The sequence below is a fragment of the Melanotaenia boesemani genome, chromosome 12 (genome assembly GCF_017639745.1).
Source record: "Melanotaenia boesemani isolate fMelBoe1 chromosome 12, fMelBoe1.pri, whole genome shotgun sequence".
Lineage (NCBI taxonomy): Eukaryota > Metazoa > Chordata > Actinopteri > Atheriniformes > Melanotaeniidae > Melanotaenia > Melanotaenia boesemani.
Window position 1 is genome coordinate 10660493 of NC_055693.1, and position 23568 is coordinate 10684060.

Consider the following 23568-nt stretch of genomic DNA (forward strand, 5'->3'; position numbering starts at 1 on the left):
AACCCTGCACAAAACACAGGCTTAAATATTTAGCATGGAAAACTAAGACTTGGTTAATAAGCTGGCTTACCCGTATTCGTTTCAGCCAGTCGATCTCATTGTTGAGCAGCACTTCAGCGTTTGGCAGGTTAATGTTGCTGTTGTAGGCATAGTTCAGTAGATGTCTGAGCAAAGTGAAGTAGTCCCCAGCATGTTTGGCTCGCTCTTTGGCTGTACTCTAGATTTAAAAAAAAATGGATGAGTCAGAATTAAAATTCAGTGAAAACTTTCAGAATGAATACAGCAGATGAGAGGAGACACATACTGGACTTAAAACCATTCGCCAACAAAAAAAAAAAAAAAAAAAAAAAAAAGCCACACACCCCCAATACTGTGAAGAGGAGGGTGATAAAGAAAAGAAGGGGTCGATGGCCCATACAGCACCTAGTTGCCATAAGGAAAAACTGCTCCTGGGCCATTTGACGCACAGATCTATTAAAGACACATTTCAATATCAGTATCATGATTTTCCAACACAACTGTATAAGGCTGAAGTTGGTCAGTTTACTACATTTTAGTTCATCTATGCTTCAGTAGACGGCTACATCACACGCTGCTGCACTTACTTGCTGTGGCAGTGTAGCAGCAAGTCAATGATGAAGGTTTGCCAAGCCTTCTCCTTGCTGAGTGTGTCAAGAGCTGTGGGCATGAGGGCGAAACACAGTGTCATTACTTCCAAAGCTTCGCAGCACACCTGCTCATCTTCTCCATCTGGCTCCTTGGCTGCATTTGTCTACAGAGAAGAAAAAAAAAGCATAGAAAATTATTAAGAAAGGTACATATTGCTGAATGCTTATGGTCAAATAGAGATAGTTTAACATATTAAACTTTTGTTGTCCAAAAAAAAAAAAATTGTTCTTTTGCTAATCTTTAAGATGATATTCAAATATTAACAAAAAACACAAAATCAATCAATAAATAAAAGTGACAACGTTTTACCTTCTCATATATCCTGCTGATTTCTTCATTGGAACTAAAGACTAGCTGCACTGTACCACAGCCAGATGCCCACACAATTTTCTGTACTGCTCGGATCACACAAATGTCTGGGATGTACTTCGATGCCTGGAAGAAATTCTGATGAAACATACATTTCCATAGAGTCTATTATTACTATTACTCTTGCAATCCAATTTTCACCTTTCACAAACTAAATATCACAGTTTAAGCAGTGAGTACTAAAACTTCACCCAACATACAAACTATAAATCAAAACTCCAGAACCATATCAAGCTCAAGGTATTCTAGTGTTATACACTCCTGCTGGAAAAATGAATTCCCATAAACCTTCAGTTACCTCATCAGAAATCTGCTGAGCCAGTCGAATGGCTACATTTCGCAGCATGCATTCTGAGGCCGGGTTGGGGATGTTTTGCAAGGCACTCTGAAGAACCAGCGCCTGATCATGAGTGGCCTGATTTATCTGCAGACAGGTATTGAGACAGAGACATGAACGTTAACGCCATAACATGTAACCGAGAAGAACCAGTTAAACAGGTTTTTCTATGTGCGTAGTGTGTATAGTCTAACCGGAGAGACGGGAATATTTCCCTCAGCGTTGGGCTGACAAGCCTCAGCCACAGCCTTCACATGCCCGAAGCCAACTGCAGTCAGGAGGAGCTTAGCTATTTTGAGCGCGTTGAGGTAAGCCCCTCGACGTGTTTCCATGTCCGCAGACGGGAGGAAATTGTTTCTAGTGAGCATGCTCAACACCAAGGGCAGACCACCGCTCTTCAAGAAGTTGTACTGGAAGTCACTGGCATCCTCACCCAGAGTGGCACTGGCTGGCATCAGCAAAGCATACACAACCTGCAACATGAGAAAAATGTGCATAAACAGGCAGATCTAAACCATTAAGTTCTATCACAACACTCTCAAATGTACTTGTCTCAGAGCCTTACCTCAATGAGGTAGAGCACTTGTGAAGGTGAAGGGCCAAAGAAACATGAGTCCAGTGAAGGACTGAGGCTGTTCTCCCCAAGCTTGGCATGATCCAAACATACAGCTCTAAGATTATCCACTGTAGCGTTATCTGAGTACACAGGAATAGCACAAACATGATTAAGTTTAAACTATATGTGCATTATTGTAGGAGTAAGTTCTAATCAAGCAAACTGGGTGGATAGTGTTGTGAACACAGGAGTATATAAACACCTGGGGGCATAAGTTTCATGAGAACTCGAGCTCCATCTCTCAGTTGAGGCATGTTGAGGTTGCAGCCCAGGTCAGCAATCTGCCACAGGAAGGATATGTACCGCAGATGCAGCGACATAATCTGTAGAACAGGGAAGAAAGTGAAAAACTGCATAAAACTGTGGGGGTGGTTAATTCTAAGAAAGTAAATCACTGCACACATAGGTGAAGTTAAAATAAAAAAAAAGTCTATTTAAACAGCTGATGCAGAATCTGTATTGTTATCTTACCACACCAGGAAGGCAGCTCTCCACCTCCGGATTGGGCCCATCACTGTAGTGGTTTCCATGGTTACCAGGAGAGCCAGTGGATGAGTCAGATGAGCTGTCTGGACTTGAGGGCATGTTGGCACTCACCTGGGTCAGCTTGGCAGTGATCAGCTGTACAAAAGAATGACAATGAGTTGCTAATGGTGGTTTAATGGATGAAAGCTACACACTGTGTCTCTGGCCTGAAGGATACACAAATGCACACAGCCTTACCGTTTTGTCCTTCAAATTGAGCTGGCCAATCAGCTTCCTGTCGTCAGCTGGATCGACAACCTCCCCACCAATAAATAACTCAATCTTTGTATGTGCTGCATTAGCCTTTATTCTGTTGAGGATGGCACGCCGGACCGAGCCAATAGTGTCATTGGTGTGTGACCAGATATCCAAATCATCTACCTGACGCCCTTGATTTGGGAAACGTACAATCAATGTGATATGCTTCCCACGAAAAGCTCTGCAAGAAAAGTAGTTGAGAGATCATTGAATGGAACAGTACATGCAAAACACCACAACGTTGTGATACATTTAATGGAAAAAAAGCACTTTGTTGCAATCTTTTGTCATACAAGCTCAGTACTGCAAGACCTCTTTGGTAACTTGTAGAGGCTTCACTAACATATTAACATCTGTATACAGTAAATTAAGCACAATTTCTTTCAAACTGTACCTGGACATGGGCAGTATAGTCCTTTCTTCGTGGTAGTCACTGTCACACTCATTAATGTACTCCTTGAGCACAGTGAGAACTCGCACCATGCGGATGGCCTCCTGCCGGGCACAATTGATGCTGTCCTTGTCTCCATCCAATACGCAGAGGGTGTCATAGGAAGCCTTCAGTCGGTCAAAACATGACTGGATGAAATCTTCATGAATTTCAACCTAAAAGGAGAGGTGAAGAAAAATACCATAACATTACATGAAATGCACCAAGTACTTGTCTAACAAACACCAGGACAAATGCTCCTAGTACCTGATTGACTTGAAGTTTTGGTCCGAGGTTGGTGTAAATCTCTTTCAGCAGGTCTATGGCTCGGCTGGCAATGTCATCACTTCCTTGAATGACCACCTTGGAGAGAGAGGATTAGAGAGAAAAAAGTTATTTATTCATTTTATTTTTTTAAGGCACGCTGTCAAAGTCTGAGCTAAAAGCCCACCTTTTGGTTGTAACTATGTCTGAAGAACATACAGAGGAAACAAACGAAAGATTTTATGGACTTCTGATGACATATGAACTAACAGGTTTGTATAAAAAGGCCCAAGAGGGACCTACTCAATAATTTGCAGGCGGTCATAATATAATGTTCAATTAATGTAAATTCTTCTGCAATATTAGTTTTTATACTCAGTTAAATCTCCAAAAGCAAATTGCATGACACACAAAAATGGACAAAATTATGTGTGTGTTGCTGTCACAAATGTTCTCCTCACCCTCCACAGATAGTCCAAGCCTATTAATTCCAGGTCATCCATCATGTAGGCCCTGCGCTTTGCTACCAGCTTGCCCTCCCTGCAGTTGACAGCCTTGAAGAACCTTTCAAAGCACTTCATGCCATTTTCCGTCAGCAGAGAAGGATCCAACTGCAAAACATTGTTCTCAAAGAAGTCCTTGTTGATGTCTGGGTCCAAGTCTGGTTCATCACCCATTAGCTTGGAGTACCTAGATTAGATTAAATAACAGCATTCAGAAAATGTTTGCTGATAGACAAATGTGGGGGAAATAATTGAATCCAATAGCAATGTGAGATCACAATCGAATCGTACCATTTAAAGCAGGCCTCACGGTCACAAAGAAACACTGCATTCTCAGCCAGACACTTCCAGATCTGCTTAGCCTGAGGGGCACACAGCCACAGCTGGCCATCTTTTAGTAGGAACCTTCAAACGAAACAAGTCAGGGTGAAGGTCTCAATTCATAAAACCAAATATAATCTGAATGTTATGAATACCTACTTAACTTTAAATAAAGCAGTCTAGGCTCAAAATGAAGATGTTCATGTTTTTTTTCCATTTCCTATAAGTTGCCTCACCTTATAGGTAATTGTGAGAATTTGCTAAACTTACCTCAAGAAGTTGAGCCGTTCCTGTACTTCTTGGACATGACTGTAGCGACTTCCTGGCCTGACTGTTTGAGGATCAAACTCTGCTTGTTCTTCTGTAAAAACACACATATGACCAGTCAGACTGCAGACAGTTCTCACTTCTTATCTCAATATTCTGTTTGTATAAAAACAAGCTTTTTTTTTTTTTTTATACCTTTGGATAACTGCCTCATTGTCTCCATATAGGCTGAGAGGTTCTCAGCTACCAGGGTGACCAGAGCATGGTTATGCTGCAGCTGGTTAATCAGGTCATGGCGATAAAACACGTGAGGACTTCTCTGGGTTTGACTGCAGCGAGAATAGGAGGAGGTGCGGTGGATGTAAAGGATTAAAAAAAACACTGGGTAAGAAAGCAAGTGGCAAACTACGAAAGAAGTTGAAAAACACTTTTTGTAACGCCTGATTTAGAAAACAGCATCACAGATTTTTCATTTGGTTCTGTAAGGAACATGAAGAAAGCATCTTTTGGTGTATGTGTAAGTGTGTGTATGTGTTTTTGCTTGCCAGAATAACCAGCAGAAGAAGTCATATCAATAAAGGCCATTTCCTGCCTTGTTTCCGTAAGGACATTTTTTCACTTAAAACTCAAACCTGATGCCAAATGAGTCGTCAATCCAGGCAGTTTTAATAAAACACCACAATAAAAACGGGCCACAAATGAATACCTGCAACATGTTCAAAATCATCACACTCCCAATGATGATGTACTTGTTAAAATTTACTTTAAAATTTTTTTTAAATAGTGCAGTCACACTGCGATTTCAGTTCATTTAAAAACAAATCACACAGCTGACAAGTCATGAATTTAAAAAAGTATGGAAACAATAAGAAATGGGTTCAAGGCATGAAATCCCTCTGATATTTTGCATTGAATGATTTGAGGTGAAAGGAGCTGGCATAAAGAAGAGTGGGGCTCCATCTCAAAGGACTTTTCATTAAGTTGTGTAACTGACTAACACACTGAATTTACACTTTCAGCAAATGTGTTAAGAAAAATTAAAAACAGACATTTAAACAAGTTAGGAATATCTATCAGAAATCATTCAACCATCTTTATTCACTTTAGAGTGGAAAGCATTAATGAGAACAAAGAAATTAAGCAAAAGGAAGTAAATTTCTAATGAACTAATCATTGTTAGGTATTTTTTGATCACTTATGTATTTTGAACTGTTAAATATCTACAACTCTGCACAGCCCTGCACAAAGGTGCCACACTGATGAATTTTATGTGAATGCAGCCAAAGCACACAATTCACCCTGAGATACACTTCTAACACTACTAGTGCGGGATAAGATTCTACTTTCAGGACGCATTCACACCAGCCATTTTGATTCGAATCAAAACCCATTTGCGCGGAAAGTCAGTGTCGTTTCGGGTATTATGAATGAGCACTAAAAAAATTCTGATTCGAATCAAAGAATTAATGGACTCCATCCGCCTACGAACACTGTCTGCTTCAAGTGGACCAAATACAGGAAGCAGACTATAAAACAAAGTGGACAGTGGGTTCAGCACACGGCTTCAAAGGTAAACACAACCAAAACATAGACGAGTGTGGGACGATAAGTGGTTCTGGACAGGAGAAATGGCTCGCGGTCAGACATAGAAGAATTCAGGAAAAGTTTTGGTAGAAAAATGACTGCTAGGATCTGATGCAGCCCCATATTTAGCCATCATGTACTAGAAACTAACATTTTTCTACATTTACCAATAGATGCACCAGTTTCTTTCATTTTTGTGCGTCTCGTCTTCTCCTTCAGTAATTTTTGGTGCGCCGCTGCCTCTGGTGGAAAGTGAAACACGGTCCGATTCGTTTGAGTAGTGCTGCGTAAATGCAGACTATCCTGGTGTGAATGCTCCCTGACATAAATCAACACTTTTATAATGAACTTGATCTATATTATACCTCCAACCACAACTTGTGCATTGACTCATTTCTTATTAACAAAAACACTAAAATTAAAATCATAATTATACACCATTAGAGCCTATTTGGTTACAAGTAATCAATATGACTTTTAATCCAAGTAATTCTCATTCATATTTCTCTTTAGGCCTCCTTTGGTGATACCCTTTCAAATTTAGAGCTACATGCTCATTAACTGCCTAAACTAAGAATGGCTTTGTCAATCCTTGCTTGACTGTAAACGTGTTAGTTTCTGAATCAGTAACAAGTCATTTGAGATGAAACCCAAAGAAGAACTGCTTAAGCAGATTCATGGCAGAGATTTAGATTGAATGTAGTATGTAATATAAACATTTTAAAGAGAGTTAGATTTGACGTAACAAAGAGTAGGAAGAACCCTGGAATTGGCACTCACCCCACTAAGTTCGTTTGTATGTTAATTGGCATTTTCTTTCTGAAAAAACAACAAGTATACTACATATTTTCTACAGTGACTAAAAAAACTGATCAAAACAATGCCTATGAAACTTTAAACCTTTTGTCTGATAAGTCTGTAGATCACAGTTAAATCAATTTACTTTTAGAATACCTCAGCTCCGCGACACATGAAATTCAGTGACGAAGGAAGATCTGAAAAATGCTCAACTTAGTGGAAGAATTACAGGTGTAAATAAGATTAAGGACGGCTGAATCCCAACAGCCTGGCTGGTTTCAGGATGTTACCATGATTGTTTTGGGTTTTTTTTTTGTAATAAAAATTAAATAAATATACTTGTGTTTCCTTATTGTCATGAACCAAAATGTCTGAGGTGGAAAAAAGACTAAAGGCATCTTTAAATTAACAATAAAACAGGACAGTGGCATGTTTTTAATACTAGACTATCAGTTAATTATCTGTACACAAAAGTGTGTATTTTAATAGTTAAAATGAATTTCTTCCATAATCTCACCTAAGGTTTTGAGGAGCTTCTCCAAATAGGCTGCAGATTTCTCTGATTTGCTTCAAGGCAGGAATCACCCATTTGTCATTGGTTCGTAGCTCCTCTATGAAGCGATCTATCCACTGAATCTTCTGAGTGTCTCTGTCCTGAATGAGTTAAGAAAACATCCTTTGTAACTCAAGTGCAATAAATCCACTGCCATTTTGGCACGTCTCATGCCTGAATAAGTATTTGTCAACAGCAATGTCTTACGTGTACCTGTGAGCAACTGTAGTCCAGTATCTTGATGTGAGCACTGAGAGCCTGGTCCATAATGTCTACAGGCACATCGTCACTGTGTGCCAGGTTCCACAGCAGGTTGAGGACCTTGTGGGCCATCACGCCATCCTTGTCATCCTCAGCCAAGCGCCGAATAAGTTCAAGAAGTTTCTCACGCTGCTTCTTGCTGGCATTGGTCCAGCTTGCCTGTACATAATTCAGAGCCACATTCAAGATACACAAGAATACTGGAATGATGAGGAGGAAACAAACAAATTTAAGTTCTTTATATTCTGTGACTGATGAAAGAAATTCTTACCTTGAAACAATCAAAAAGATGATCAAGCTGCTCAGGTGAGAAGTCCCATGCCAGCTTGGCCAACAGGTCATGGACATTCTTGACAATTGCCTCATGCTTACCAGCCTGCATAAGAACAGAACCAACAACTATTGGTTCATTCATTCACTATTCTTCATAAATGTTTTGTCCATTTGAGAATGCAGAACAAATATAAAAAAAAAAAAAAAAAAAAAAAAAAAGAACAAAAGCTGCTGACCAATACAAATCTAATAAACCAAATTCCAAATATATTCATCTTAAATATTATTAAAGGCAATTATTTTGACACCTGTGCAGCCCAGATGTTGTCCAGATCTTGCATGGTAAGAGCTTTCTCTTTGATAACGAAGCGAAGGATCTTCTCCAGTTTTTCAACATACTGTGGCTGATGCAAACTGTCTCTCAGCACAATAGACAGGATATGGTTCTGCTGGATCCATTCCTGGAGCAAGATGTAAAGAAATGGATAAAGAAACTCAGAAATAGAGAAGCGGAACTTTGTGAACCAGGTAAAAAATTTTACGAGCCAAGTTTACCGCCATGCGCTCTGCAGTCAGCCATTCCTCCTCTTCAGGGTTATGTCGATGAGTGTAGTAGGACACACTGGAGATCACCTTATTTACTTCATTTAGTGCATTCATTTTGCCGTTAAAAGAAGAAATTTGCAATAACCTGGTGATGAAAAATATTAAAGCGTTCAGTCAACATCTTATGTTGTAGACATATAACACAATTTTTTGTTTTTAATAACATGTACTTAAAACATTCACACAAAGCTCCAACACCCACCTAAGAATCATTTTTAACCTAAAAATCTCTAAATTCTTCACGGTCTCCTCCTGCCCTGGAACACGTGAAGCCAGATTCTTCAGAGACTTGATTATCATGGACAGTGCGTCGTTTTTGGCTTCATTCTTGGCTTCTTTCTTCAGCTCCTCATCCGTTAGATTCTCTAGAAACTGGGGCACCATCTCAATGACTGGAAGGAAGTACTTCTTTACTGTGTGCAATGTGAGGAACTCATAACACTGGCCAAAAGGCCTGGAACACAAAGACATAAAACCCCATCAAAACTTTTGCAACAACTGGAGAAAAAACTGTTTGAATGTAGTGAAGTCCATGACATGGTGTACAATATGGTGCGTTTCACGTAGCCTCACTTGATAAGTGCAGCGATGATCTGGACATTCAGTGCTTGGCCACTCATGAAGCGATCATGCAATATTTGAAACCCGTTTAGCGTGCCGAATTTGTTTATTAAGTCCACCAACCAACCCTGTGAAGACAAAAAGAAAAACCTACAATGAAAAAATGTTTTACATATTCACTGTCATCAATTTCATCAATCGTCTTTGTTTTTAAAGACTATATTTCAATTACAAGCTTAAACAGGGCTATTCCACAGTCTTCTCTAAATAAAAGGTGAAACACACTGGAAGAGGGATAACAACTGTCCCTATTCCACTCTGTCTTATTCTCAATGAGGTTGAGATCAAGAATTAAAAAACATCCACTATTTCCATAATGTAAAAATCACTATTAAACACTGCTAAAAACAAAAAAAACTGCTTTGTTGTAACATTGTTTGGAAATGACTCATCAGATGTCAATCCCAACCATCCAAAAAGTATCAAAAGATGACTTGACAGCTCATACTACAACCTTAAATAGTGCTGGGCTTCCTGCCAACAGTGGCAGACAGACAAGCAGCGCCACAGTAGTGTTCATACTGACCCTGTGCCCACACTGCATTCATCACTCTTTAACTGTCCTACTCCCTAATGTATCCACCTTCCCTTTTGTACCGTCTCATTTCTCTGAAAAGAATTTTATGTCTTGTGGACAAGAGCTTCTGTATTTTTCTATTATCAGGAGAGACATTCTCTTTGTTGTTTCAACCAGGCCCAGAAACCAAGATCAAAAGCCATTTTATGACTTTTGTCTCAAGGGAAGCAAGGCTGACTTTCTGTAAATTCTGTTGAATAAATAAAAGGATGATGGTTGCTGTTTTAATGTCTTTGGTCTACACAACAGTCCACCTTTGGAGATCGTGGGTCTGGTGGTCGGGCGAAGAGCTCGTCGTCAGCCAGCTGTGCTCCAGCAGGGACGGTCTCAGAGGGCCGTGTGCCGTTGTAAATGTGGAACTTGCAGTGAGGATTGGTGGCCATGGCCAACAGCTCCAGTAGAGGAAACCAGTCCTGAGAGAGCTTGGCCACACACAGCTCCACTAAACGGTGTGTGTTATTAATGATACACCTCTGTGAGACAGAAAAGGGGTTTGCATAAATATCACACATATCATACATTTCTTTAAAATAAAGTTTTGGAATAATGTTCATAAAAAATATGACAAACATTAAACTATTTTTGCCTTCTGACCTGTAAGTATTGATTGCCATCTGTGCCATGACTAAGCAGCTGATAATAGACTTTACTCCTTAAATCATCAAGCCTCACATTTTACTCACAATACTCGTGTGTTGGTGCTTTAACTTTCAATTTCACTTCATCCAAATGTGTGAGGTACAACCTTTACATGTTTTACAAAAACAACTGTGCTTGTTAGTTGTGTTAGACGTAAAATGCTAACTATGTGGGTCCCTGACTGGTTCACATGTCTGAAGAAAACCAGATATGAGAATCACTGGGGGACTGACTCATAACAGTCTTCTTGGCAAGCTTTCGTAGTATTTCCTCACTAAAATGAATTTATGAAGCTAATGGATATTTGTAAATACAGACTAATTAGGCAAGTCTGCAGTTTTGGACCAATGCTTGTAATCAAGATGTTAAGTACTTTAAAGTAGCATGTCAAAATCATTTGGAGTCAAGGTGATGGGAAAACCAAAACATTTTTCTCTCATAACAACATACCCCCTTGGCTCGCTAGTTCATTGTGAAAAAAAAATCTAGAAATCAATAATCCTAATACAGCACAACAGCTAGCCTCACCCATTTCTAACTAAAACATTGATTACTGCTGATGTTGCTGCTCACCATCAGCTCTACAAGAACAAAATAGAAAACTCAATTTTAAGACAATACTTGGGTCTAAACAGCGCACACATCCAGTGACATGAACCTAAAATGATTGGTCATGATTAGGATTTCTGTCAACCGACATAATGCCCATCAGTAAAGAAGATTACTTCATGCCAATTCCTAGATTTAAAGAAGCAGACTAAGAGAGGATGCAACAATGGACACTTACATGTATCTCAAACTTCCATCCGCTGACAGCCTCATCTGTCAGGATCTTTGTGAAGGAAATGGTTAGACCATCTCGGAAAAACCTCTGACATGCCTCACATTTCACATCCAGTCCTGTAAGTAAAAAAAGACCTTTTGTAAGATACAAAGACAGTCATGTGTTACGTAACATTATTCACCTTGTGAAATCATTACGCTTAAAAAGCATGACAAAGATACAAAGCCTCTGCCAGCAGATATCAGAAGGAAACTGTGCATGACATGAATAACAAAACCCATGTTTCCTTTGTGTAAAAGTACAACAAAAACTCAACTGATGTTCTGTAGTATGTAGTTGTGTCTATATATAGACACAACTACTATACTATATATAGTACTATATACTATATACACATTTATACTATACTATATATAGTATGTGCTATAGTGATCGTCTTAATTATAAGATTTGATTTCCTTGACAAACATATCAGTTTATATAGACAGATATTAATTATATTAAAAGATATGATGATTTAAAAATACAGAAACTCTAATATATCTAAAGACTGCTTTCGGCTTTGGCTGAATTATGAATTACATATTTTCAGAAAGCAGAAACTGTAACAAGGGTTTGGGTCACTTTTGCTACATTTCAGCTGAATTTATTGTTATTAACAATTTGCCCTAAAGCAGTTTAAGACAAGAGATTCCCAGAGTTACATTAAGAGCCACAGATGGTGAGAAGTAAATGCATTCCTACCTTTTTTACTCAGGTCTATAGCAGCTTCCAATAGGACTTCTAATTCTCCTTTTGGCAAAACTGGAACAACCCAACGAGGCCTGAGACATCAAAATGAAGATGAGTCATCGTATATTTAAAAAGTATCCATGCTGTTTTTTCTACGTACATTCAAAAGACTTTAATTTACATGTCTGGTAAGTACTTTCCTTGTGAGAGTATGACTTTTGTGATGTGTTCAGACTAAATGTGCAGCAGACTTTAAAGTGGGAACAGTGAGTGGGAAGAAGATTTTTGATTGGTGCAAACTTTGTAAACACATGGCTTCATACGAGAAATGGAGAGGGGCCTTGAACAAAATAACAGCGATACGCTTGTAAGTTTTAACAGTTAACAGTCGTGGTAATAAAAATCACAGGCTTCATGTATGAGTTTATATGCAGTGTCTCAGTAAGAAGGCAAGTAAATACCTGTTGATCATGTCATCAAGCTTGGCTAGGTCAGTGTGAGGAAAAGCAGGTTCTTCCTCTTCCAGCTGTGGGGGGGCCTTCCCCTTGGGCCTGTTCATCTGGTGGGCTCACTGGAGAGTTCTCATTAGATGAGTTAGGAGATGACGTCTTTTTAAGAAGAGGGACAAAAGAAACAATCAAAATCAGCAGCTCAAACAAAGTCAAAGAGGTAATGCTATAAAATAAATCAAATAAATTATTCAGACCTCATACAGATATAAATAAAAAATCAGCTGCATCCTACACGCAGCACAGAGAGCAAAAACAGCTGAGCTAAGCCACAAAATCACAGTGCAGGACCATTAAGAACATAAAGAATATATTTTCTGAAATTACATTAAAACTCTGGCTAAATGTTGGATTATGTAACTTAATGAGCTTCATTTTGTTCCATCTCAAAAAATCTGTTTCTGTATAATGTTATGGAAAATAGCAGCTTCATTTAATAAGTTGCATTTGCCCAAGTTACATTTTTATTAAGAAGGCTCATTACAAAACGAAATTATATAAACTTTAAAAGCCAACACATATTTGTCCATCCTTTTGTGTTTTAACTACACAATTCAACATAAAACCAGTTAGTTTAACTGTCGAAACTGTTAATTTGCAGCTCAGTGGACAAAGACATCAAGTCAGTGGTTTGAAACAGGATGCACTATGGAAAGAAAATACATGTAGATTTTTTTTTTTTACATTTTCAATCAATGATATTTTTTTCTTAAAAACTTTTCGAAAAAGAAAAAGGCAATTTAACTACCTCTAAAACTCAGAATTAGAATGAATTCCAATACTGTGAAAGATTTAATTCCTACAGTGATCCCAAGTAATGACACACGTCCCATTTTATTGTAATGTTCATTACACAAAGAAATGACAAACACCTGGTAGAAAGAGTTAAGAACCTTGTTGGTAACCACTGATTTTCCTGCTAAGAAGAAAAAAAGACAAGTCCAAGTGTGGGCTGGATGGAGAGGATATTATTGTGTAATTTATCTTTGTTTTGTTTTTGCTGGATTTTTTCTCTTTTTTTTGTCTCCCTCTTTGTAAATTCTGCTTTAGTCATTTATTCATATTCCAACTGTTTGGTAATAAAAGGAGACAAGAAACATAGGGTCTGGGAGTAGTTGGCATGCAACAAAAATTCTAGGGGGGAATTATTGTGAAATCAACCAAAGAATGCTATGCCGACCGTTCATGTATTTTAAACCACTCAACCAAAAGGATGGCCAGAGCAATTTGTTTTGATTTTGAGTCTACTACATACAAGATGATTAAATACATCTCTCTTACGCGATAATAAGGAAAAAGACACAAGAAGGAATTTAACTGGGCTTGCTTCATCTAACAGCAAAATCCATTATTCTTAAACACAAATTTCAGCAACATCTTTACTTTAGGTATAAGGAAATGTTGGCTGAGCAGCCATTTATAATAAATAAATAAATAAAATCGGCATCAGTTCAATCCATAAGCTCACTGAAACTCTCAAATCATGAAACAGGCTGAAGTTTGATTCAAATGCTCTTTGCTTGCTAATAGGCTCGCGTACTTGCACAATGGGCCATTTTGATTAATGATTAACATGAAGTGGAGAAAATATCCAAAATAAATATCATGCTTATAGCATCTGGAAGAGGAAAGGGAGGAAAAAATATGGAAAAAAGTATATTCAATCTCAATGCACCAAATTAACAATAAATTTCTAAATGAACTAGTGGCAAGGCTTTTCCCTGTAAATTACTCACTGGGTAGTATAAAAGAAAAGCAAAGCACAACTTTCAGTAATGTTACTTTCCATATTTTTTGTTTTTGAGATTAGTATAAGATCCAGGTAAACCAACTTATTAACCAGCAAAAGTAAGTGTGAAACTTTAACTGTTGCTCAAGTCTACTGTTTCTATGTTCAAACAATAGTGAAATAACAGGCCCTATAACAGTTAGGGGTAGAGTTTCTATTGTCCTGTTGAAAAAGTCAACACACATAAACATAAAGAGACAGGTGTCTTTTCTGAAAAGCTTTTAAAACAATGCCATTCTAGTCATATCTATAGCATTTCGCAAAAAAATGACAACATTCTTTTCATCCTTGCCTACAAAAAGAAAAGAAAGTGAGGTCTGTTATGTTTTAGGTATAAATCTATTAGTATGTGGGTGTATTTCAGTGACAATGACTAAAAATATGGGTTTGAAGCATCTTTTGAAAAAACACTAAAGTGCATCAATAACTGAATTTAAGCAAGAGGATAATTTCCTTCTTTCTTTCCTTCCTCACCCAGTGATTATGCACCAACATCAGTAATGGTGTGAGCAGCAGTCTATCAGAGTAAAAAAGAGATACTTAACAGAGAAACGTAAAATGTGGGGGTGTATGGTGAATTCTCCTTCTGCTTGGCTGACCTACATAGGCAGCTTGCCTCTCACGTCTTACCAAGGCTCATCTCTAACCACCACAGGCCCGCATGTGCACAAACGCAAAGACACACACACTCATCCTTTAACCATCACTCAGGAGGCTCTGTTCATTGATGCCTTGCCTTCACTCTTTTCCGCTCTCTCCTTCCTTCCCTTTTGGTCCCCATGGGCATCTGTGTGTGGCTAGTTGCAAGCAATATTAGTTTAAAAAAGAATAAAAACACCAACACTACTGTGCTGCAGTGCCCCGACTAACAAAGACCATAAAATAAATAAATAAAGTGTTTTTAGATCTGGACGGAAGGATGATACTGACCTGGTTCTGTGGCAGTGGGGGTTGGCTCTGAGCATCAGGTGCCTGGCCCTGGCCCTGACTGTCATTGCCCCCCACCGGAGAGCCACGCGTGGTGGCCGTCATGCTCGCCACAGGGCAGATCTTGGCAATCTTGGCCTCTTAGGGAGCGCTGGCCAGGAGAAAAATCACAGCCACCTCAGCTGTAGAGCAGAGGGAAGAGAGGCCAAACACACGAGAGAGGGACACAAGCACCTGAAGATCTGGATGTGCTGCTGAGACCATTGCATAACCTGTAACAGGGAAGATGGGCAAAGGTCAGAATAATCATATCTGCTTAAAAAGCTGTCATCTAAACTGAACAAATTAGACTTTCCTATCATCAATAACCTATTTAACTTATGTGACCAACTAGGTGTGCAAGGCATGGGAGGTTTGTAAGGAATCACTGATTTAACTTAAATTTAGGAATATTTAAAAAAAAAAAAATTTGAAAGAAGAAAAATACACCTGATGCATGAATTATTTTTCAATGACAATTAAAAACGTACTTTCCCATCAGAATATAATTCTAACTTACCACAGAGATGCTTCAAAATGTCATTACTAACATTGGTTTTTACATCTTTTTAACCACCAGTTGTAACTACACTGGCTGGTACAGCTCACCCAGCCTGACGCTGTAAATGCTGTTGCAAACTTAATTTGTCCTATGTTATAGGACTTCTTGCCACGGGAGTAGCAAAACATTAACCTTTAAGGTCCATTTATGCCCCCTCACATATGTTAATAGTAGAGATGGGCATTTTAGGTGATTTTTTAAGTCGACTAGTCAGGCCTTTCAAAATTGATTAGTTGTGACATGACATCATCAATGATGAAATGAAAAAATACTTTATCTCCAAATGGAAATTTTAAAACGTGTATGAGATGCTATTTGTATATTTTGTGTGTTCCATAAACTAGTGGTTTTTTTTGGTTTTTTTTTTTTTTTTTTTACATTGTTATATTTTTAACATTGTGTGGGCTCTGGAGTCCTTATTGTCCAGTAGGTAGAAGAGAAAGCAGGTCAGGGAGACGTCGGGATTGAACCTTGGTTGGCTGCCTTTTATGGCACCTGCTATGCTACACGAGTTAAACACCACGCCTACAGGAATGTTCAGCAACAAACCAGTCATTTTCCTCATCTTTCCATCTGGTCTTTTCGCTCCTGAAGCAACGTTTCTGAGGGTTTCGTAACCATGCTCCTGTGGTCTGTTGCCTCCACTACTTCACTTTACCCAGCAGTAGTGAAGAAGACACAGGACTTTGTTGTAACTTGAAGAGCTGCATGGTGTTTATTGCTAAAGCTTGTAGCATAACATTCACTGCTAAACAGGCATTTTCTCACAGTGACTTTCTCTGCTCCGACGTCGCCCTCTCCCCTCCGCTCTGACTCCTGTGCATCTCGACTCTTCTCTAGCTCGATCACACTTGGGACCACGTTGTCCTTTTAATACAGCGCTGCAAACAGCACCACGTCTCTGCACATGACACATAACTCCTTCAAACAAAACCTCAACTTTTAAAAAAAGCCGTAGACTTTGTGCACCGTTTAAACTAATCATTTAGTCGTTTCGTCATGCACATCCCTAGTAAATATGCATGCCTGTTTCAAACGTTGTCATAAGTCGCCACTTTCATGTTGCCATGCCTTTCCCTCAAAAGCTCCCGCCCAATAGTGACCTGCTATCTCTACAATTGCTTTTTGTGTTCTCCCTGTTCACCTTCTTTTTCTGCAGTTTGTTACTTTCACTTGGTTACATTTCAGCAATACTGCTCAACACCACCCCTGCAGTTTCCAGTGGTATCGCTCCATTAACCGCATCAAGCTATGGGTCCAGAAGGCCCCCAAAAACTGACTAAATATGTGCATAAACGATGCAGGAGACAGACAAACGTGCCTGTCTGCATATCCGTCTTCTGTGTTGAGCATAAAGGGGCCTTTAGGCAGTAAACCCCTAGGTATGGTATTTTAACACTTTGACTAACCCCCATGATCCGAAATTAGGCCTCCACAAGTCCATCTTCATTTAAGCTTGAACATTCTGTTACATTAAGATACCACATTTGTTTTAACTTTTTCAAGAAAAAAATTGTCTGCCTGAACACATCCAAATTCCTAACATGGTCAGTGGCACACATTTATACATCAATGGCAGTGACAGGGTAGCAAAGATGGACAGCAACATGAAAACAGTTTTACATTTAGTTCTATAGACTGTTTTCCCACACGAATACTGAACTGAAGTAAATGTATAAAAGAACATGCAGAAAATTTGGTCCTGTCTTATTCTGCAGTTGCTGTTCAGACAAGCACTTCACAGCGGCAGATTTTATGTCAGAGAAACACTAACAGCTGGAAATGAAAGGGAGGGGCTGCAACTGAGTGTCTAAGTCAAATCTGTGTTTTCTTTGCAAGTGGAAAATGGCAAATGGGGCTTCTTGATGACCGTTGTTCTGCTATAACATGTATCTGAGCATAAACACAACAGTGTTTCGTGCACACTCACTCAACTTGCACAATAGCAGCAAATGCTCCAGAATATTTCCTGCAACATTTACACGTCATCTCAATCCCTGATGTTCTAGATATTTTACCAATGGGCTGGGAAGAAAGTGTGCAGTAATAAATCCATACATTTGCATTTTCTCATGCCACAACTCTAGACTATTTCAGGACTCCAATGTAAGTGTGAAGCTGGTTTAAGGTGATTGAGCAGGAGGGAGCCATCAGAAAGCACCACCTTGAACAATTTCTGTGTATCTCATGAGGAAGCAGATAAACAATATTAAGACAATAATACTAGCTACGTTTACATGGACAAATATTTAATCCATACGATCCAGGTTTAATCCAATCGTAACGCTTTTGACATGCGCAGTGCCTACTAGCTGGGAAGAAGTAGTGTGTTGTTTTGTTTTTTTTTATTTTGAACCCTTTGAAATGCACAACAATCCTAACTTTCAGTTTTTAACAAAAACATATCTGTCACAGTGATGTTTTGTTTTGCTACCACCATTGCTCAAATCCTTCCTGAAACTTGATACATCACGTAACCTCCATATAGTTCAAGCATTCGCAGAGACAACATACATTACAAAACTATCTGAATGAGTAGATACATGGTTATTTTTTCCTGCTGATCCAATCGTGAAAGAGTTTAAACCACTCCTCTCGATCGGATTGAAAATTCTTTTCTTTTAAACAAGAAATACTGGTCACATTTGGACCATACGTAGTCATACTAGTCAAGAGTAGCTTGTTAGTTGTCAAGACTACCATGTTAACTGTTGCTTGACGAACTCCACTCAGCTGCCAAGGGATCTAAAGTCTCTAGATTAAACTCCTATACATAAAACACATTTAGACAAAGTTTATTTGAAGAGGATAAAAATTTCTACTTATAGCCGTAAGAATTGAAACAGAGATACATCAACTTTATATGGTTCTGACTATCCTTTTATGAACTCAATACAAGTATGCTTTCGAAAGTAATTGCTGCAGCTGGTTCATACAAAACAAAAAGGATGTTTTATCTCATAAAAATTTGAGTGACGGCATTTGCATTAATTTGTAGGGCCAAAAACATTTGTATCGTCAGTACAATCACATGCTCTGTGCTACATCTGCTTTGCTCTAAGCATTTACAAATCTCACCATTTTACTTAGTTTGTGCCATGAAATAAATAAACATACCATGTAAGCTTCTAATTAATTTTCAACAGTGAAGCTTTGTCACTTAAGGTCACTAAGATGTGTATCTTAATAGGGAGAAAGTAACAACACACACACACACACACACACACACACACACACACACACACACAAAACACAAACATGTTTCTCAACCAGCTAAACCTTCAGCTAATCACAGTATAAAATGTAATCAAGCACCAAATGACAGAACATCTTTATGACCTCAATTCATCTTACTTCTCAAAACTCCTGCTCTGTAAAGTCTTCTACCCAGAAGAGTTTTTCAATTAACATATCACTGGAAATAAGAATAAAATTAGAGTGGAGAGTTTGATGCCCATCACATGAAAACTGAAATACACATAAGATGACACAAAACTTTAAACTGCAGACCTAGGAACCTTAACTAATGTTACTCTGTCATCTGGAATACTGACAGTTTAAAGCTAAAACCAACACTGTTATCTACTTATGCAGCTTTCAACAAGGTTGTACAAATTAGGCTGATTCAAATGATTTTTTTTATTTATGTACTGCTACTGCATACTTAAGGAAGGTAAACTAAGTGGTTAATGTCATCAGCTTGAGCATCAGCATTTGTCAGAGCAGTTGTGTATTATGGTAAGTAAAGCTTGTTCATCATCAGTCACCACAGGCAAAATCTAGAGACTCCTTTTTTGTTTTTTACTTAAGTAAATATAAATAAATATCAACTAAAATGAGCACAGGTTACTTTCATGTCACATAAAAACAATTACTCTCAGATTTTCTGATCTGATAAGTAGTTTTTAGTTACTGCAAGAATAATTTTCAGACATTTTGGCACAATAGTATTCACACTGGGTCAATAATAAATTTGTCATTGTGGAATTGGTATTCCATCAGATTTTATTACATCAAAAATTGCTGACCAAATGTTTTGAGCTGTGTTGTTAATTCTATATAGATAGATACTAAAGTTTTGGCTACAGCTTAAAATAAAAAAATCAGGTACTGTATGTGTGGTCCAAATATTATAGGCCAACAATTTAAGAAATTTTCTAAATTTATAGAAAATATGTTAATACTATGGAGAAGCAATTTTCTAAACTACCCCATGCTGTGACATATCAAAATAAATGCAACACACGTCTGCAATTATATATTTACTAAAAAAGAGTTTGACTCTGTTTATTACTCTGTTAAGCCTTCTTCCAGCTGACAACGCCTAGGCCATGTTAAGAACTAAAAATTGCAATATTTTCTTTTAAAAATAAATAAAATTTCTATGATACTACAATGCAACTAAAAAGCTGTATAGCCATATCTGCACGGTTAACATTGTTTGCATAGAAATCATAGAAATGCTTTCAGTCAAACCAGAGGAAACATCTGCAGAATGTAGTAGTCACGGTTCTCTGCCCTAGTTTGAGATTTAAGAAAAAAGGCAAGTGTAAAAAAGTAGCAATGCTTTAAGACTTTAAACAGTTATAGGTTAAAAAAAATAGATTAACTATTAATCTGCATCTCCTCTTTTATATTCAGGAAACCTTTCCCAAAACTACGCCTATGACAAAACTATGACAGACAGTGTCATAAACCATTTACATTATGGCAATACACCTGAAATTCTATCAGGATTTGGGTCATAAAATATGGTGCCACGCCGGCTTTGAAATTTTAGCCCCCTAAGTTATTTACAGACATCTTATTGGCGGATAAATCGGTCACGTTAGCTCAAAGGCTTTATCTCTGAGCGTCTTTTAAAACTACACAGTACAGATTAATTTAAAAGTGTATGATGACATTACGCAACTATCGCTACATACCAACGCAGTCAACTACCATTAACAGCTGGTGGTTTGGTTAGTTAACTCCTGCTGCTAGCTAGCTGTGGTACCTAACATTATAGGTTAGCCTGCAAGGCGATCCGCCCAGACAGCAGGGCAGTGAAGGCCTTGTCGTCCAAAGCTCAATACGCTGACATACACAGGCCTCAATATTCATTCGGGCCTTACACTGTATTTGCCCTGCAAACCTTTACTGCAAAGCTGACGATCTTAAATATATATCAAATCTGCTGCAAAACAATAATTACTATGGATCAAAAATCACTTTACATAGCATTCTTGCTGACTATGTGACAAAAACGCCATTTGCAACGAGAAGCGGCCGTGCTAACAAGGACCCGTCTAAACAGTTACTTATGGCTAACCGCTAGCTTGTCTGAGTAAATATCCTAAAATGCATTTGGCTGATATGACTCGACAACTAATTACTATTCAGTCTATAAAACGATAAGTCCAATGGGCTCAACATTACTTTCCAGACATTCCAACATTCTAAATAACTTATCTAGCTATCTTGGTGAATTATACTGACAGGGGAGTCGTCTATTTCCTGAAATTTAACAGTGTTCTGACCCATATCAATTTAGTTATAACTTAGCTAAAACAAACTGAAGATGGGATCTCAGGCGCCCCAATGATTAAAAAAATAATAAGAACGGTGTAGCTGTCTGAGAGCAATGGTGAGAAAATATTTTCAAATATTACTGGATGATAGCTATGTGTCACTAACTTGTAAACATAGGACGTTTAAAAGAACTGTTCCTTCTCAGTGTGAAGATAGAATCGAGGTCCTTTTGCATGTAGCTAACGTTAGCTTGGATACAGTTAATCTAGCGATAAGCTAGTCAAAATACACATACTCTTATGAACATACATTGCAGTGTAATCACGTTGACTATGTCGAAGGTTCAGTGGTTAACTGGTAGAATCGAGACAGCAGCAGATAAATGCAAGTAACACCGAAGGCAGTAATGGTACCTTGCATACACCACCAGCTGACGCTAACTAGCTAGCTAACAATCAGCAGCAAATAGACGGAGCTAGTTGGCTAACAACTCACCAGGAATTTGATACGACTTCCCCTCTATTCACGGGCTACGTCCAAGCCTTCAATGATGGTGTCGTCGTATATTACATAAACGTGGCCTATATTTGTGACAGTTTCGCAGGACAAAAAGCTGTTACTAGAAAGATCTATTTCCTACGTTTTTTCCTCTGCTTCTGGGTGTTTTTCCTGCGTCACCGGCGCGGTAACAGCCCCCTAACTCTATCTAGTCCGGTTTCTGGGGCTTGTCACTTCGGTCCCAGCAGTCACTCACAACTTGAATCAGCTCAACATGGCGGAAGCGCAGTCGGACACAAATGTTGCTCGGTAAAACAGGTCAGACAAGTGTCTGAACTCCAACATCCAGCAACGTCTATGAGCTGGTTTGCATCACATCCCACAGCAGCTCAGCCAACACAACACCCGCTGAATGTAAAGGGCAAAAAAACACTATGAATTGCGATAAGTGACTCCGGTTCTAACAATAAAATCCAATACGTGGTTTGGTTGAAACCAGGCGCAAAGACAGGAACACCGACATACTTCACTATATCGCCTCCTATCGCACGGGGTGGTCGTCAATAATATATATATATATATGTTTCAATGAAATGGGAAAGAATAGAACAAGCTAATTCAAACACCTGAGCCACCAAATTTTCATGCGCTAATACCGCTTATAATCCAGCCTTTATTGCTGGTTCTGGTGATATTTGTCTGTGAGTAAGGATTAGCTGCTTGCTATGACTATAGTACGGTGGCCGGGAGTGTACCGAAACACTTTTACAAGTTCAGAAAACACAATTACAAAGATAGGTGTTTCACTAAAATCTGTGAACCATTAGAAGCTTTGACCACGGGGGGCGATAGCGTACTTTTCTCTGTATGTATGTCTTAAAGGACGCGCAAAGTCTTGAAAACACGTTTACTGAAGTCTGACTTCATTATATTGCAGGTAAAGTACAGTAAAGTCAAGCATTCTGATAGCTATCAGAAATTATTAGCTATATCACTATATATAGCTATATTAGCTATATATTAAAAAGCTGTATGTTGGAATTAAGGTGTTATCATGTCTTAGTATAACTGGACAGTAACAGTATCATAAATGGCAGGACTTTATAGTTTTATGATAAACGTTTATCAAGACCCAGTCAAAAAGTATACATTTGATGTTGATATTTTTAAAGACAAATAATGAAACGATAAAACTATATATGCAGTATTCTATATATTGCAAGGTGTTTTTCCCCCTCTCCACAAATTTAACAAAAGACGTTTTGGGGCCAAAAATGTCACCGCAGAAACAATCATACCTGCTGTGTTTTCTTACTTAGTGTGTTTCAAGGTAGACCTGGCAAAGATAATACCATTAAAAATAACTTTATTTACAAATGTTCATTTACGGTTGTATTACGGTCAGATAATTATGAATAGTTTACATGGAATTTCCAGAAATTAACATACTTTTTGTCATTTGTCACAGTCAGAATGGTTTAAGGTGCTGGTCCTATTGTGTCACCTGTTACCAGGGGAATAAACTGGCTATATTCAGATAACGTAGCCCGTTAACATTTAGGTATTATATGATGTTAATGAAAAAAACTATCAAGCAAAGCTTTCAACACAGTGGTTTTACACTGAAGCCTGTGTTGTAAACATTACATTTTAAAAAAGTGTTTGGTCCCACAGCCGCCTAGTCTAATCATAAATTGAGAAACAGAACTCTCACTCCTTAAAGCTCTTGTCTGGGTTTTCCCTTCC

General features: G+C 38.3%; 1 protein-coding gene across 1 annotated transcript in view; it reads right to left on the reverse strand.

The window, feature by feature from the left end:
* Positions 1–22252, reverse strand: part of usp9 (ubiquitin specific peptidase 9) — a 34601-nt gene extending 12349 nt beyond the window's left edge. Inside the window, 30 exon segments of the mRNA XM_042000832.1 lie at positions 71–217; positions 363–471; positions 606–772; positions 979–1104; positions 1337–1462; positions 1570–1848; positions 1941–2071; positions 2194–2314; positions 2463–2612; positions 2715–2955; positions 3169–3380; positions 3472–3567; positions 3930–4158; positions 4263–4376; positions 4563–4653; positions 4755–4888; positions 7459–7595; positions 7708–7914; positions 8027–8131; positions 8337–8489; positions 8584–8719; positions 8837–9088; positions 9208–9323; positions 10087–10305; positions 11259–11371; positions 12000–12079; positions 12449–12525; positions 12527–12595; positions 15216–15484; positions 21820–22252. Of these exon segments, the coding sequence (XP_041856766.1) occupies positions 71–217; positions 363–471; positions 606–772; positions 979–1104; positions 1337–1462; positions 1570–1848; positions 1941–2071; positions 2194–2314; positions 2463–2612; positions 2715–2955; positions 3169–3380; positions 3472–3567; positions 3930–4158; positions 4263–4376; positions 4563–4653; positions 4755–4888; positions 7459–7595; positions 7708–7914; positions 8027–8131; positions 8337–8489; positions 8584–8719; positions 8837–9088; positions 9208–9323; positions 10087–10305; positions 11259–11371; positions 12000–12079; positions 12449–12525; positions 12527–12595; positions 15216–15317 (4239 nt within the window). The 5' untranslated portion in view covers positions 15318–15484; positions 21820–22252.
* Between the last annotated feature and the right edge of the window lie 1316 nt (positions 22253–23568).